At 43.4% G+C, this 18362-nt stretch overlaps 1 protein-coding gene across 1 annotated transcript; it reads right to left on the bottom strand.

Moving 5' to 3' along the window:
• Positions 1 to 10598: 10598 nt before the first annotated feature.
• LOC147423461 (uncharacterized) lies at positions 10599 to 13299 on the bottom strand. Its single transcript, XM_086501886.1, has 3 exons — positions 11804 to 13299; positions 11604 to 11726; positions 10599 to 11521 (listed from the first exon to the last, which is right to left on the bottom strand). Exons 1-3 carry the CDS (start codon positions 12068 to 12070, stop codon positions 11357 to 11359), a joined length of 555 nt encoding a protein of 184 aa, XP_086358012.1. The 5' UTR covers positions 12071 to 13299; the 3' UTR covers positions 10599 to 11356.
• Between the last annotated feature and the right edge of the window lie 5063 nt (positions 13300 to 18362).

The raw sequence follows: 18362 nt of genomic DNA, 5'->3' as shown, positions 1-18362 counted from the left end.
TGCGCTCATCTGCTTTTGGTTTTCATGGGAGGTCATGTACATGTAAATGCAATGTTTGCAAATCAGATGGGGCGAATGCAGAATGTCTTGCCGTTGAGCACTCGTTTTCAGGGATCACGAAGTTGTGGGAATCATGCGTATGTACAAAGGCTAAGGGGGATACGTTCCATAAACACACCTGCTTGATGGGCCAACACAAAAATTGTGGTGTGGAAAAGCTTAGCCTTTGTCCACGAGAACTTGCAAAGATGACAAAGACAGTTCCACTGCAAGTCTTCGAGGACATTAAAGTTCAAACTAAGCATGGTCTAAGTAAGAGAAAGATGTTGTCACTCAAACAGATGGCTTTAAGTGAGCTGACAGGGAGGATAAAAGACGACATCCGAATCTTCATCGAGCACAATTTCACTTACAGATGGCAGGCACATCAATACAGAGAATGTTTGAAGGTGTTTCCTTCAGATACCATTATATCTGTAGTAGACTTTGCTGAAAATTACTCGTTCAAAGAGCAAAATGAAGTACAATCCATGCATTGGCATACAGATCAATGCACCATCCTTGTTCACATAACGTACATGTGTGACAACGAAGATGATAGTATTATCAAGCATATGCATTCCCCATAGGCAACATGATACACTATTTGTCCAGCGTTGTTTTCTTCTTTGTGATCAGTGGCTTTTGTCGTCATGATCCTACTCAATTAAGGACCAGACGGCTTTCTTGTTTTTGTGATGCTTGCATGAAGGGCCATTGGAGGACTTGTTCCAGCAAATCATATGCAGGCAAGTGGACACATAAGGCATTGAAACCACTCTCTGAGGTAGCAGAAGAGACTGAGGTACCAGAAGATGAAGCTGCAATGTTTGAGGGATCCCAGGATATGCTGAGTGAGTATCTCATTGAAGGTGATAACTTTGCAGACAATGCAGACGCTGGCAATGCAGAAGGTGTAGAGTTCTTTCTTTTGAGATGTACAAAGAGAAAATGGATGACAGATTGCATCTTAAGAGATAAGTGAAAAAGAAAATGTGATAAAAACACTTATGTTGTCACAGGGTGTTATTATCAACAGCAAGAGGGGGACCCAAATCACTACACTCTACTTGATGATAGGGGAGTTACTAACCTGTACTCTCACCTTGTTCGGGCAATCAAGTTTGACATGCCTTTGGTAGATGCTACCTCAAAGACATATTATTTATCTCTGGAACTACATGAAACCATTTACAATGCCATGCCCTATGAAGCAGCATGATACCTATTTAACAGGCTTATATTATGTTCTACATAGCCTTCACCATTCAGTACCTCCTTACACATGTCCATTGTGCTATGTATCACATAGCACACAACCACACAGAGCACATAACATATAATCACACACATTTCATATAATGAGGTTACTATTGTGAACATGTTGCACCTTGAAAAAATTTAGCCAAGATATTTGTCGAAAACGATTGGGAAGAAAACATTATCAAGAGCATCCCATTCACTTTCTTGATGAATCTCAAGTAAACATGTCTCATTCTAACAATCATCTCACTCTTATGAATAGCTACCCATTGGGTGTTATGGAGTTGTGTACATGCTACTATATGTGATATGTAGCCAAGTAATGTGTCAAGATAGTCCATTGTCTCTACCTAGGCTATTATGTGTGCTATATTGTACAAGTGTGTGTAATAATAGCCCAATGTCCCTATCTATGCTATAAAAGGACTCTATTGTAGTAAGATAGCAACATGTGTGCTATACAGTAAAAGTGTGTGTATCACATAGCACAATGTTCCTGTCTATGATATGATGTGTGGTATGTGAAAGAGATATATTACATATTGGGAGCACTATGTGTGCCATATAGCATAAGTGTGTGTAATAAGAGGCCAATCTCCCTATCTATGCTATTATGTCATAGTATTTCTTACAGTATGAGTGCTATATAGCATAACTATGTGTAATAATAGCCCAATGGTCCTGTCTATGCTATTATGTGTGCCATGTAGCAGGACTCTATCAGAGTATGACAACATCATATCAGCAAAATAAAATTACATCATATCACCAAAATAAAATTACATCATTCAATCATTAAGTTTAGAGAACTTTGAACATGTCAGTTTTTTGTATAGTAATCGCAAGTACATTCAGTGCACAAAATGCTGTATACATGATTCAATAACCACAATCAACCTTCCTTACATAATTCTCGTTGACTTCTATAGTGGCTGATGACACGAGCAGACACACTGTCCGAAGGATTTTCAAACTGGTTCATCTTTGCATAAGCATTAGGGCTCGGTGAGACTATCCACTTGACTAACCAAGGGAACAATGTGCTAGCCAGGTAAATTGGGGACTGACAAATATCTGTTGGTTCAAATGAAGTAGGATAGACACAAGTCCCGGGAGGGTTGAGCAGACACTTGTAGAGTGTGTCATCCACCACCAGTGTATTATCAGAGTTGAACTTAGGATGGTGCTTCCAAAAGTCTTTCAAACACTTGAAAAATATGGGCTTTGCGTTATCTCTACATGGAGGGATCCTAGGAACTTCATTTAGATTAAAGCTCGCCTCTCTACACCCCTCTTGATCGATAATATCGAGGAAATGCTGTTTGTTCAGCCTAGGAAAGCATGCACTCAAAGCAAGTGCTAGATTGTCCTGGGTCATGCAGCTCCATAGTGCAACTTGTGCTCTTTTCAGCAGTGCATGCAAAAAGATTGATGCATTGGGCCTGACCACATATTCAAATTGCATCTTTCCTGTAGCATTTGGCGCAGTGACTACCTGATACCTTGATCTTGCCCAATCAGGAATACTTCTTCTCGCTATTCCTTTGTAGAAGGAGACCTTATACCTCCTTATGAGAAGCCCATTCACATCCAGTATGATGCATAAATTGTCCCTTCTCTTCTTGTCCTCAAAAGACGCAAGAGGCAGTGCAACAATCTGTACTGGCATTACCACAAGACACGGCCTCTCTTGCCTCTCAAATTCATGTCCATTTTTGGCCTCTTTATCAACATTCTTTGTACCTGCCTCATATGTATCTGTAGCAGCCACTCGACCCATAGGGACCTCTGGACTTTTACCTTTGGTATTCCCAACAGTGGGATCTGTACAAGACTCAGCTGTATCATGTACAACTGCCTCTTTCGTGTCCACAGCAACCATGAAATGTTCTCCCATTGCCTCTCCCGATTGAGCTGCTCTGTCAGTGGGCACCTCTGCACCTTTCCTTGCCTCATTTTTTTGCTCTATACATGCCTCAATTGTATTATGTGTATTTTCCTCTTTCATGTTCGTAGCAGCCATGAGAAATTCTCCCATTGCCTCTCCCGATTGAACTGCTCTGTTGTATGCCTCAGCTGTGTCGGCAGAAGCCGCAACAACACCGTTACCCACTGCTGAGCCTATTCCAGGTACTCTCTTAGGGAGGTCCTCCTCACCCAAGCCTCCCATATCTTCAACAGCGGCATCTGTACCCTTTGCCTCCTCTGCATCAACAATGTCATCAGCTGCATCACTTGGATAGACCACCTGGGCTTGAGCTGTGACATCACTTGCACCCACTACCTCACGTGTTCTAGCTTCTCTCTCAATGAGGACCTCCTCACCCATGCCTCTGGTATCCTCAACAGTGGCATCTGTACCCATAGGCACAACTGCATCAAGAAGGCCATCCATGATAGCATGAACAATACTTTCTGTTCCATCATCATTAACATTGCCATCAGCAGCAGCATCTGTGCTAGCATCAACTTCCACAGCATCCACAATGTCATTTGTGGAGGCATCAACTACCGTAGCATCAACAATGGCATCTGTGCAGGCATCAACTGTGGTAGCATCATCAATGGCATCTGTGCCAGATTCAACAGTGGCATCTGTACCCATAGCCACAACTGCATCAAGAAGGGCATCTATGACAGCATGAACAATAATTTCTGTTCCACCATCATTAACATTGCCATCAGCAGCAGCATCTGTGCGAGCATCAACTTCCATAGCATCCACAATGTCATTTGTGCAGGCATCAACTACCGTAGCATCAACAATTGCATCTGTGCATGCATCAACTGTGGTAGCATCATCAATGGCATCTGTGCCAGATTCAACAGTGGCATCTGTACCCATAGCCACAACTGCATCAAGAAGGGCATCTTTGACAGCATGAACAACACTTTCTATTCCACCATTATTAACATTGCCATCAACAGCAGAATCTGTGCGAGCATCAACTTCCATAGCATCCACAATTTCATTTGTGGAGGCCTCCACTAGCGTAGCATCAGCAATGGTATCTGTGCAGGCATCAACTACCATAGCATCATCAATGGCATATGTGCCAGATTCAACTGTGGTGGGAGTGGGTAATGTACCCTTTTCAAGTTTAGCACGGTCAACATCTGTATGCACATCATCATGCACAACCTGCACATCAACTGCATTAGGCACATTTGGAACAAATTCAGCAGTACTAGTAGGTGTGCAGGGATCAACTGTATCAAAAGACTCTTTTTTTTTGCTTGTAACCCCCCTAGAAGCTGTAGCACCCCCTCTTGGATTCTTCATAGGATAAGACTGAGCCAGTGAACCTACAGACCCCTCAACTGTATCAAAAGACACTTTTTTTTTTTGCTTGTAACCCCCCTGGAAGCTGTAGCACCCCTTCTTGGATTCTTCACAAGATAAGACTGAGCCAATGAACCTACAGACCCCTCATCTAGAAACCCTGAAGAGCAAGTGCGTCTCATGCAAGTTCCTCTTTTTTCAGCTTCTTGATTATCTATGACAAGAGAAAGTAGAAACATATTACTAAACATGTACAGAAAATAAATCAAATAGTTTGCAACTACTTGATGCAAAGAATTAAGAGACATGTCACTAACAAATTCCAACACTTGATTCATCAATGAGCATGGATACAATAGGGGTGCAATGGATTGCACATGTCTTCTAAAGACATCTTCTAATTGCATGAAGTTACAAAAAAAACACACTCATTGCTTTGCATTTGGTTTCTTTCTCTTCCTAAATGAATCAAGAGGTATATCCATTGTGGGACTTCCACCTAAGTTCTTGGGAGTCGATTTCTTGCGCTTTGGTGTTGGCTTCTTCCCCGCTGGAGGGGGTGTTGCTTTCACCGCATCTGCAACTGCCTCATCTGATGCATCATCTCTAGTGTCCACACTTGGTGATGCTTTGGCACTCAACGGAGAACGCAACAGCCTTCTTGGAGTTAGTTGTTGCCTAGGTGATTTGACTGTAGAAGACTTTGCCATCAAGATGTCTTCAACTACTCCATGTACTGCATCCCCTACGACAGAATCCGCTTCAAGGGCTGGCTGCATCCCGCGGGTAGACTCCGCTTCAAGGCTTTTGGCTGCATCCCTGGGGTAATCAGGCCATTCTTCCTTGTGGAATGCATCGTCTTGTTGGAGCAAGCATGCGATGATTGTTCTACAAAGCAAGCTATTTACAAAGTCTCACTTGGAGTATCCCAAAATACACACATAAATACCGATTTTGGTACCTACCAGTGGCCTGCGTAGAGACTCTCTCTGTTTTTGTCCTCAATGATTCTTGTATACAGGTCTCTGTTGCAATGTCTGTACCTGCAAATGATTTCATTAAATGCAAGAGTTTAAACTACCAATGGATCGAAAGTGGGCCTGCAATAGTAGTAGTAAATAATTGACACAGTGACTACCTGCACTTGATTCTTTCATCTCACTCTTCACCTTCAGACCAATCATATGCTTAGCTATAGGGGGAACAGACATGTTGCAATCTAGTGCAACACAATAGCCATAGTCCCTACATACATGCGGGAAGCATAGCATATGGTACACATGGGTGCAAGGCAGGGAGAATACATCCAAGCTTCTGGCATCGAACGGGAATCCACATCCTACACAATGGTAGAACCCATTAAGTGCCACCTCGCTAATGCTCTGCTTAAAATCCATAGGAGGAAAAGGCTTCATCAAACTGGCTCCCACGTTATGTGAAGTCCTCTCCATGGTAACACAAAATTTAAAGTGCTTCGATTCCTGTGCTATGTTGGTCTCTACTTCTGCAAGTAGTTCCTGTGAAACAAAGAAGACAACACATCTAATTTAAGTCTCAATAACCCAACAAAAGCAGATTGCTGAAAAGAATATGCAGTGTGAATCTTATCCCTTATTTGCAATACCACATATAAGACAAGCACTTACTCTATATGCTATAAACACAAGCTTGATGTGGCATATGATATTCACTGTGCTATATAGCACATAGCACAGTCCAAGTATAATGTGCTATAAGTGCTACATAGAGTATGCACTGTAGATCATAGCAGAGAGACTTTTTAAAATACCAGATATAGCCCAAACATTTTCTCTCTATATGCTATATAGCACAAGCTTGTTGGGTATATGATATGTAGTGGGCTATATGAGACATAGCACATAGCATATAGCACAAATATTGTGCTATGTAGCACATATCACAATTAGAGATGTGCTATGTAGCACATAGCAAAAATAGAGATTGTGCTATATAGCACAATTCACTATTCCACACACTTCAAGGCTATATTGTGAACATATAACACACAAAATGTGCTATTTATCACATAGCACATAAAAATATTGTCCTATGTAGCACATATCAATATTTAACACACACTTCAGGGCTATATTGTGAGCATATAGCATGCAGGTATGCTATATAGCACATATTACACATGTCAATTGTGCTATGTATCACATAGCACATAACCACACAAAGCACATAGCATAGAATCACACACATTCCAAATAGATGAAGGTACTATTGTGGACATGTTGCACCTAGATTGAACTATAAAGCACATAGCACATAACCACAAATAGCATATAACCACCCACTCCATGAAGATGATGGCTATGTTGTGACCATATAGCACATAGCACATAGCATATAACCACCCACTCCATGAAGATGATGGCTATGTTGTGGCCATATAGCACATATTTTGTGCTATACAGCACATAGCAGAAATAGAATATGCTCATACAGTACATAACCATACAATCCATAACACTCTAACCACATAACCACATGGAAGTGAACCACATACTCCAAAACAAAGTGAAGCACATGTAGGAGGGTATGCACTTTTGCTTTAGCCACATTGGCTTCTAATTCAACAACGTTCTCTCTAGTAGTACTCGAGAACTATCCAATCAAATCAATCAGGCGTTGTTGAGCTACAGGGTCTTGCATGCAATCAATCTCCGTTTGCAACTTTATGGCCAAAGTGTTTGAGCTTTGAGCACCCTTAGCCCTATGCGATTCTCTGACTTGATCCTCTACTTGCTTCTTTGCACCCTCAAGTCTTGACTTATAGTCTTGCAATCTGCCCTCTGCAATATTCTTCATTTCTGCAAGTGCCATGCTATCCTCCTTTGCCAATTGTACCGGGCATCCTCTTGTAGGCACGCTTGACAATGGTACATACGTACCTTCTGTTTTCAATGATGATCTGGTAGAGGCAGCAGTGGTTTTGGAGCCTCTCCCTCTACCACTCATCTGCTCTTCCCACCTCTTGATCTTTGTTTTGCAAGTTGTGTCTTTCTTCTGAGGCTCTCATTGCCCTCTCTGCAAAGATAGCCCAAGAAATTTGATGTTTGTCAGATTCACTGCAGTATTTCAATGCAAAGGCCTTTGCAAATTGAGTCCCTACTTCATACATGAAGGGACCCTCTTGGTAGACATCCCAGTGTCTCCACACAAGCTTTTGTAAGAACTCCGACCGAGCATGGTATGCCTTCACTTTCTTCTGGCTACCTGGAACAGGCTTTGGGCATATAAATACAGCTTCCCAGTCCTCCTTAGAGATTTCATTGTTTCCTGTCAAGCTACGCGGATCAACTCCCTCCAATGGAAATCCACGCTCCATATGAAATTCCTCGGCAAGACGACAAAACTTCATATGCAGAGGTGGTTCAATGTTCCTAACTAGACTCCTGCTTGCTTGAATCGGATGCTTTGAGGAAGGTGCCATGATGCAGTCTCAAGTGATATACCTGCACATCATCCAATGAACTCATGAGACGTGGTGTGCCCTCGCTTATCATCCCTGCTAAAAAGAAACAAGAATTTCATGGGCCTGCTCTTGTAAGAAGGGCATTCAAGGTGATGTGCTATGGGATTTGCCCCAAGATTGCATGCAGCTTGTGGACTAGCAAATTACCTCGGGAGCTCGCCTCTTGTTGCAAATGAGCAAGGTGTGGCAGTCATGCAGCTTAATGTAGCTAAACGATCCCAGGGGGGGTGAGCGTGCTCAAGCAGTAGAGAGTGTACATGTTCAATGGGAGAGACATACCTCGAAGAGAAGAGGGCGGTTACTGCAATCGTCCTTGAAGCAGCCAAGCTTGCACAGTAGAAGCTCTAAGCACAATAGACCTTGAGCACGCGCACGTGAGAGAGAGAGAGAGAGAGAGAGAGGCGGGGGGGGGGGGGGGGGTCGGGGGGGCACGGTGTTTGAAACTGCCAACTGCTCATGAAACAAAGTGGGTGTGTGAAGGCTGAATTTTTTAGTATAACATTTTTTAGAATATAAATTTGGACGTCTAAAATATGGCACCAGTGACCACACCCCCAATTTCATGCTATGCTATTTAATTATATCACATATATAGCTTTCCACCTATTCATGCTTTCACCCCAAATGCACCACCTCCCTTTGCTAATATCACTAACCTTTTACATTTCACACGCGATGGCAAGGTTGGGCTACTTGGATACACTGAATATTTGGAAATGTGAGGATTGAATGCCGAAAAGAAAATAAACCTCCTAGCAATGGAGAACATGCAGTTGAAGAAACTTAATGAGGCATGCACTCAAAATATTTCATCAAATAGAGAGAAAACCCAAAGCCTTGAGAAGAAGATCACAAGTTTGCGTGTGAAAGACACTAGGATTGGGAGTCGGAAAAGAAAATGAGATCTATGCAACATAGAGAATATGAAGATTGATAGTGTTGGCCTGAAAAAACGGATACGAGCTTTAAGGTAACTCGAAGTTTGATTTTTCTTTTGTATCATATATATAATTTACACTTTTTTATTACTGATCATGACACATGGTGCTTTCTTTGCAGGACTTTGCTACATCCAAACTTGAATAGAGTAGGTTCCAATGCCGAAGTAGGTTCCAATATCGGTGTGCATTACAGTTGTCTAGTTCCAAAACATGTAGTTGAAGAGACGATAAATTAGAAGAAATTTGATAAATTGAAAGGGAGGCTTCTTACCTCCTTCATCAAAGAGAATCAGCTGGAGCCAATGGAAGTGCAAGCAATACTTGATGAGAGTGGCATCTCGTAAATGGGATACATAGATCTCTCCAAAGCATTAGCTAAAAAATCTCAAAATAAATTACAAAGAGGATCATTGCTTCCAAAGCCATCACATGTAAAGACTGCACGTCCACACGTAAATGATGAGATGCTTGAGAAACTTGGATCACCATCAACTTCTGTGCTGATTTTGAAGCATTACAAAGGTATGAAATTCACTTCTTTGATATGAGTCGAGAGGAGTGCAATGGGGTTCTCAAGTTTGCTTTGAAGCTCGACGAGTGCAAGGTCCCGAAGAACAGGAAGCTAGAGAGTCACCATTACCCTCATGAACAGAGCTTTGGATCCATCAATAACCAAAGAGGAACCACGATATATTAGCATGCAATCCAAAATAATATTATGACGTTAGGTTCATTTGAGGTACACTTGGCTCAATCTATAATAACAAAAATATTGCATGTATGGTTCTTGCTTTTATGTTACTTTTTTACATACATGTCGATAAAGAAAACTTTGAAGTCCTTCATTGGGTTTTCAGTCAAACCCAGAATCCTTCTGTCATCAATGAACAAAGAAACAGAGATGTGCTTTTGATGAAAGGATTTGATGACTACAAAGTTGAATGACACATGACAGGTGACTTAAAGACTCTTAAGTGAATGTATAACATAACACACATTCCATCTGTGGCAAATCCATGTTTATAGTGCATGGCCGATGCACAATCTCTTGAGAGTGTGCAATGGAGTAGAGTTCCCGATAGACATCTTCAAGATGAATCTTTTCGGCCAGTGCTTGAAATTCCTAAGTGTAGAGTTCACGTTTGTACATTCCATGCACTCTATAGAATAATTGAAAAGGTGTTTTATTTGTACATATGCTTTGCATGGACCTTAAAGCCGGTGAGTGAGTCAAAAAGAGTCATCAAAGCCTTAGATGAAGTGCTCTCAGACATTGGTTTGCAATGTCAAAATTAAAGAGGACCCTAAGATGTGTCAAGGTCATTACAAGGTACCAAAGGAAGCATCGATAGGTGACGTGAAGGCCAAAAGGTTTCTAGGGTTTAGCCTCAAAGATTGTGATAGAGAGGAGAAGAGAATCCTATTTAACAAATGGAAAAAATTACATAGAGTGGTTAAAGACAATGCTGGTGGTGGGGCAATCCAAAATCACAAGGCAAATGTGTGGAAATCACTCAATAAAATCTTTCACTATGTTGAGCAGTATTCATGGGACAAAAGTAAGCTCACATCCTTTCAAGCAGCCTTGCTGGATTGGAAGAAGGCATACCTAGCAGGATGGGGTGATCAACATATCACTCATTACATAGTGAGTTAGCATGTTCCATATGGAAACAACATATGCTCCATAAATCCCTACTCTACTCACCATTTTGTTTTATTCCAATGTAGCACATACTGTTCAACCATGGTCCTTATTTTGTCAAAACATACGGCTCATTGTCAATATGGTCCACACAAGGCATGGAAAAGTCGTACTACATGGCAAGAACAGGATACTTTAAGCACACCAGACACGGTGGAGGCAAAGATAGAGCCAATAGCCTATTAGAGTTACACCAATGGACCGACTTATACATAGAGCAAGGCACAAAGAGCTTCTTAAGAGTTCAAAAATTACACGCTCTTTACAACTCATCCACAATGAGAGGAAGCAAAGGGCTTGGGGAAACTCAAATGCGAGGGAGCACCATGAGAGGTGGCGACAGTCATGAGTTCAAAGCAAAAGAAGATGGGCCTGATTCCATCATTTTTATTCTCTTCAATGCACCCCCTTCTTCCTCATTGTGTACCTCTCTGACGTGCACGCCGCTTAGCCGAACTCTTTCCTCTGTTGATGGCAGCATCCCCATGGGCATCAAGCATCTTCTATCCCTTAAAAAATAGCCTTTTGTTGTATGGATCCAATCTCTCTTGGTCTTTGACTCCTACCACCAGGGCATGAGCTATGTATGACATGAAATAGGGGGCCTTGAGTGCTCAGCACCCTTACCCGATGCCAAAAACGCATAGAGCAAGCTGTTTCTCTATCATGATTATCCTTTTTATATTCAGTGGCACGGGATACCTACCACACAATCTTGTAATAACTTTCATCGCAAACAAAGGGAACTTTGCATTATTCTCAGAGTATTCCTTGTGGTATATTATGATCTACAAAACAATATCAAAACATTCATGGGTTATTATTGATATGCGTACAATAGTGTCAAGTACTTGAATTGTTTCTACAAACCTTTTTGTGGCTAAAAAGCCCGATGTACTGAGACAATGCCGCATCCTTGCCTTGCACTCCAGTGACAAGTCCTTGCCTTGAGCCTCCTGCTCTTCTAAGGAAACTATCATCATACACAAGCACCTGTCAACAATCACATTTATCTCAATATTACATATTGGGACATGGGCAAAACCATCTGCATGCCTTAAAGAAATTACCATCTGATTCTCATCCATTTCCAGCATGGACCTTCCCCACAAGTGAATTGAGTGGCTATTCGGCATCTTGACCGGGGGTGCTACGGGGATACCCATTTTTTCTAAGCTGAGATGTCTTGTAGTCGATTGGAACTGCTCCTCTATTGGAAAATTGGCTTCTCCAAACTTTGCTTCGTTGAATATATCTTTGATCACTTGACCCCCTGAAGTGAACTGTGTGCATGTCATGCACATATGTATCAGCAAGTAGATGTTTTTCCACTCCATCTTCCACAAATCCCATGTCTGTCTCACAAAAATTCACAATTGCAGCTAAGCAGTAGTCCTCTCGCATATTCAACTCATGCACAATATCTGTGGGGAGAATGTAGTGCACCCCTCAGCCATAGAAAAACTGGGAGTGCAATTCAAAGGCAAAGACCCTTCCTCATTCGGGCTTTCTTGCTTGCTTCTAAGTGCTCCATTCGCAAGAGAAGCAAGAGTTAAGCCTACATCAATTGTCTCCTTCAATACTTCTACTCGCTCTTCTTCTGGGTCAAACTGTAACTCCACGTCCTGTACCTCTTCCTCCTATGCCAATGGGAAACTACCAAAATTTAAAGATCAGGAAGTCTCTGCCTCACCATTCGTCAATAGCTACAAGTAACACACAAACCCATGGTTGAATTCCACTAAGTGACACCTTTTAAAGTGCTTAGGACATCTTTCTTTGACAAGCAGTGCATTGCAGGGACATTTTTTCTAGACAACGATTCAACCTTCTTGCAGCACGCTTCTTAGGACCAAGATTTGTTGTATGCATAAATCGCTTGCCACCAATTGCTAGGGATCTATCATAAATGACTGCTTCGTACTGTTGCAGATGCGTTTGTAGAGACTCCATTAAGCAATCAATAATCTGCTGGATACAAAACTCTGCATTAAACATTAGTGATAGCTTTGGTGCACGGCCATGAGCATGGGCACTATATAGGCTTCTGGCTGGCTTGAGACCCCCTGCTAAGACACTCAAGGGATGAATAAAAAGTCAATGGGGAGTTTGAGAGACAGTCCTTGAAACCATCCAAACCCTCCCCAAGAATCACTATCTATTCGTATTTCAGAATAGCAAAGATAGCATTTAACATCATCAGCATGGGCCCTTGGCTCATAAGAAGCTCTTCTTTGCTGCTCTTTGTGGAACAAGCATTTCAAACTCAGTATTTTCTCAGAAACACTATCCTGTTTGGGTGGAGCTGCCCAACCTCCCCCTTCACTACCATCAACACCTCAGAATGAAAGTCTCTCAACTTGGCAAATTCTTGGGGGGAGACCGAGGCCAGAGTTCAATCTGTCATGGAATCCGCATGTCCCAATCAAAATGGACATCTCTAGCCGGCTCCCCCCGGCCATTGATAGCTTCACAGATGATGGGGTTGGTTTTGACAAGTCCCTGGGATATAAGTACCTCCCACAAGCTTGTTTCTTTTGTGGGGTTGAAGGTCACTTTGTAAGGAACTGTCCTATCAAAAACCCTCCTCCTCCTTCTACCCCTTCTCCCCCTGATAGTTCTGCCCCCCCCCCCCTTGAAGGCAAGACCGCTCCATCTCCCCGTAAGCGAGACTTGAGGCCGCTCCATCTCCCCGTAAGCCAGACTTGAGGCCATCTCCCAAAACCCAACTGTTTCACTGTCCCGACCTCTTTCACAGACTTTACGGATTCAGATTCTGAGGAGGAGGACTATGTTCTCCCTACTCCCAAAGTACCCATTGCTACTCTAGAACAACAAGTTAATGCACTAAAGCAATCATCCAAGCTTGATTTGAACAAGGACACCTCGATGGATAATAGCTCAAATTCTGCTCTTGTGACGGTGGAAAGGGGAAAATGGGAAAACCACCAGCACATAAACTCGATGCCTCTATATAGCTCAGTGATCTCACAGCACCCCTATCCCCTAGCAAACACACATCCAGATACACAATCTGCAAACAGCTATTGTCCAAGCCCAATCCCGACCAACCCTAACTAGATAGGTTCGATTGCAAAGTAGGTTCAGATAGCCTCCATCTATAACACTGTAGAGCACTGTATGACATATAGACAGTCCAATAACAATCGACACTAAAAACCCCAATCAAATCTTTGGCAAGCACCCGTTTCCCTTCAAGCTTGTGGATTTGAACACACCAACATCCTTATAGAGAGCACACACTCAGCACCCATCAGAAGCACACATATGCCCGACATACTATTAGACACAAAAGCGAGAGAGAAGATTAACACTAATTTGAGAATAGAGTGGACAAATATCAAGGCAAACTCTTCAGAAAAAGGTGTATGATGCTTTGAACACAGTGATGATCTCCCACTTTCAGTGCTCGATTGACTCCTTGCCTCCTTCGCTTTTGATCATCTTCACTTGCCATATGGCATGCCCCTTGTGAGTCGGTCCCGGCCACACCAAGCAATTGCGTGGTCAACAAGGCCGCCCACCTCCTGTACTCACTTGCTCGGCCAGCCTCTCGTGACTCCAATTATCGCCACCATGGGCACCATCCCTTGTTCAAGGCCATACCCTTTCAGTCGATGACCCGCCATCTCAAGACGGCTCTCCCTTGTCCTCAGCCCAACGGCCTCCTCATCTGCTGTGGCGGCCCCTCGTCCTTGCAACAGCGCCCACCTCCTCTTGATCACGCTGCCCTGCAGCTCCTCCCTTCAGCTTCAACTGCAATGCCTCTTTTAACTCTCTCTAGCGGCCCTACTGCAGCGCCGTCCTTCAACAAGGCTGCCTCCTCTTCAGTCGGCCCCCGATGGTGACTCCCCCAGGCCTGTACTGCAACCACCCCGTGGCTCATCTCCTGCGTGACCCCCTATGCCACCGCTTTCACTGGTGACCCCTTATGCCAGCCCTCCTCAGCAGCGCTCAGCCCCTTCCAATTGACTCCTCGCCTTCCTCACGGCCCTTGCCGGCCCTCCTGTCTCCTGTTCAGCTGCGCCACCCCGTGGCCTTCCCTCCTCCTCCTCTGCGCTCTCACGAGCCTCCTTTGGCCAATAGCGAGGTCGCTATTGGTCGCATCTCCTCTGCAAAAAAACTGACCCGACCCCTTTCTATCCCTCTCGTACTCATGCACACCCATGTGGCGGCTTCTCCTCATCCTGTTCACTGGCCTTCCAAAACTGGCCCGCCACCCTCTGCATGGCGCCAACATCTGGCCTTCCTTTCCCTCTACACTCCTCGTCGACTACAGCAACTGCAACACGTTTTTTTTTTAATTTTATGAATAGCTTTAAAAAGTTTACTTCGGGCTTAGCCCCCTTGCACACGCCAAGATCATCAATCCAACAAAGCCTCCGTAATCGGTCCCCCGGCGATGCAAATGGGTTACAATCAATCCCGCCCACCACTTAGAGAAAAGCACGATTGCTACAAGTGTCGAAAACCTTCGAACATCATCTGCTTGAGCAGGCTTCATGCATCCACAGAGCCTCGAAATTGCTAAGATAGTGAAAGCATCCAATCATATTACATACCATGGTGCTAGCTGACGATTGCACCCAACCCATACAGTGGAAATTCATCCTCGCTCTGGAGATAAATCCTTCGATCCTTAGTACCTTCAAGCTCTCCGACCAATTGAGTTGGAAAAACATCTTCGACCTTTCTAAAGTCCACATTTAGCATACACACCCTGGCAAGTAGAGTCTCTTGTAGACTTCTCGCTCCAAATCCCATAGCATAAACTTCATGGAAGCTGCATCCAGCACCCCTTGCCTCGTTCCCAACCTTGTGATATAAGTATATGCCCCTGCCACCTGTGATAGCAAAAAAACACTTGCAGCTCCTGCTAGCAAATGCTCCATCCCGATGTACCTGGCCCCTAGTACCTGGCCCCTAGGACCATCAAATACATGCTCAAGGTCTTTGCCATTTGCCTGCAAACTGCTATGCTTCGACTTCTTGCACTTCCATAGAGCGACACAGTTTGGCTATACCAACGGCCTCCAACCCCACCCCCATGGAGATTCTCAAATACAACAAGAGAAGCCACTCTAATGTTTCTCAAACCCCCCCCCCCCCCCCCCCAAGGGAGACCAGTGCGGACAAACACCCCTAGTGAAGTCATAAATGAAAGTACTTTCATGGAATGTAAAGGGGTTGTCTGACCCCAACACCTCCAAGAAGATTGCCAATTGGCTTCGAGAAAAGAGAATGGACATTATCACGCTTCTGGAGATCAAAGCCATTGGTCATGACTTGGATAGATGTCTCTACGAAGTCTCTAAGGACCTTCGCTGGGTTGTTTCTTCTCACCCAAAAGGCTCAAGAGGCACCGCTTTGGGAGTCCCAAAAAAATGGCCATCCTCGCTCTTGTATCATCTCCATCTATGCAGGAGGATCTACAACTGATCGTACTGAGCTATGGGAAGAACTCCTAGCTTTCAACGGGCCAGTACCTCTTATGGGAGACTTTAACATGGTAGAAGAAATGGAAGATAGGCTCCTCAACAAAGGAGTCTGTAGCTTCGACAAAGAGAAAGAATCCTGGATACTTCTAAAGGAAATACTTCAGCTTTGGGATGAAGGTACTCCTTGGGAATTTACTTGGCAAAATTATAGCAACAGTGAACTGGCTAGAAAAGCCAGACTAGACCGATGTTACCTAAGCTTCCCTCTTACCAACATACTTGATAGGATCAAGGCAAAGTACTCTTACACTAGCTGCACCTCGGACCATTACCCCCTCTACATCACACTGGTTCCACACTGACCCATAACTATTCAAGCTCCAGGCTGTCTAAGACCAAGTTTCTCTCATCTGGGCTGACTGTTTCAACCCCCCCCTCCCCCCCCCCCTCCAAGGCTTGGTTTGAGGCAGTCCGAAGAGATTAGAGAATGCTCATTTACACTCGCAAGGATGTGATTGCCAACGAAAAGATTTCATCTATTCTGAGCTAATACAACTCGAAAGTAACTCTCCTAATTTACTACAATAGGCTCTAATCTCTCAGTTAAGAGCGCAAATTAAGCTTGAAGAGGATCTTACCCTCGAGCATGCCTCTCTCTTCTTCAAAGAATGGTGGGTGGGTTAGGTTGACATACGTTCTAAAGCTATACTTAAATCCCTTTGCAGAAAGAACGCTAGAGAACTTGTCCCGCGGTTCTTAGATCCTTCTCTTACCATCCACAACGATGAGGAGAATCTGGAATACGCTAGAGCCCACTTTGAAGCTCTCTTCAGCACTAAGGAAGTGATCTCTTCAGAGGTGGATACAAGTAGAAAAGAAGTTCAGGCAGCAAGAACCAAGGTCATTTCTCTGGAAAGCGCGAAGGCAATGCCCCACACCTCATGAAATTGATATCTTTAGAACAAAAAGGCTTCATCAGAGGAAAAAATATCATGGAGTCTGGGAAGGCATAGAATATGCTCAAGACTCAGCTCAGGACTTTGTTTTTGTCAAAATAGATTTTGTCACAAGGAAGAATAAACCTTTAAGAAATCATGTTTGGGACTAAGGGTGAGGAAGGTAACACCAGCTTGCATGAATACAATAATAATAAAACCCAACTCTATATGAAAGTGGGATAGGTGTCAATAGTGTATTGCAGAGAGAGAGAGAGAGAGAGAGAGAGAGAGAGAGAGAGAGATTTTACTATCGTCCTCGGAGGTCAAATATGACCTACGGGACCAAAATTACATGTGATGTAGTATGTGTATGGCTAATGAGTGACTCTCGATGCTTCAAAATTGTGGTGATGAGAGTCGCAATGGAGAGCCCACACTTTGGCTGGGAGCGAAAAGTGTGTAGGTCTAAGTTATGGCCAAAAATGTGAGAGAAGCAAGTTCGGATGTGACCAAAAGCTGAGCACTCTAGTAGTTTGTGATACTCAGACTCTCGAACTTGCAGTGAGCATAATGTGCACAGTCGATTTGACTCTTCTCCATTGCCCCAACGCCCTATCTCGCATCGAAGGAAATGGGAGCTAAGCCGAATGGCTGCAATAGCGCATATCATCGACAAGGGGATAAACTCAAGCATGTAAGTGTGAGTATGGTTTCCTCTTTCAGTGAAGAACATGGTTTTGTAGTTGGGGGCAATATGGGTGGTGTAATGTATGAAGCATGCATGACCCACCAGATTTCTCCCAATCCGTAATACATTGGCGTTATAGAAAAGCTTCATTCACTTGTGTTAGAAGCTGTACACACCCTACGGAAAATGAATGCTCAATGGATTATTATTTTTTGTAATTATTCATTTATTGAGAAAAACCGACATTTCACCTTTGTAAATATTGAGGCTTACAGAAGTTTCCAGATTGTATCCCAGTTTCGACATTTAGATTGAGTAGATGGTTAAAATGGAACATTAGGGTTTGAGAATTGTAAGGTATTTGTACCACTTTTTGACCTTAATAAAAAACCTTTTGTCATTTAAAAAAATGTTTGAAGTCTGTGAGTGAGCGTACTGTGTACGAGAGAGAGTGAGAGCTTCATCTTGACGCTACGCGCACATCGGTGGTCGGAATCAAGTGTGGGGAAGTGCAGCGTATTGCCCCCGATGAGAGCTACGCGCC

Source organism: Adiantum capillus-veneris, chromosome 26 (genome assembly GCF_014529385.1).
Source record: "Adiantum capillus-veneris isolate H3 chromosome 26, ASM1452938v2, whole genome shotgun sequence".
Classification (NCBI taxonomy): Eukaryota; Viridiplantae; Streptophyta; class Polypodiopsida; order Polypodiales; family Pteridaceae; genus Adiantum; species Adiantum capillus-veneris.
The sequence above is the reverse complement of the archived record's forward strand: the minus strand, read 5'-3'. Positions and strand labels throughout refer to the sequence as shown.

What these genes read in the sequence shown, in the direction of transcription:
- LOC147423461 (XM_086501886.1), bottom strand. Translation starts at nt 12,070, where the DNA reads ATGGAGTGGAAAAACATCTACTTGCTGATACATATGTGCATGACATGC. An exon ending in AAATGGATGAGAATCAGATG is followed by an intron (nt 11,727 to 11,803) that starts GTAATTTCTTTA and finishes GATTGTTGACAG; the next exon opens with GTGCTTGTGTATGATGATAG. An exon ending in GGCTTTTTAGCCACAAAAAG is followed by an intron (nt 11,522 to 11,603) that starts GTTTGTAGAAAC and finishes ATTGTTTTGTAG; the next exon opens with ATCATAATATACCACAAGGA.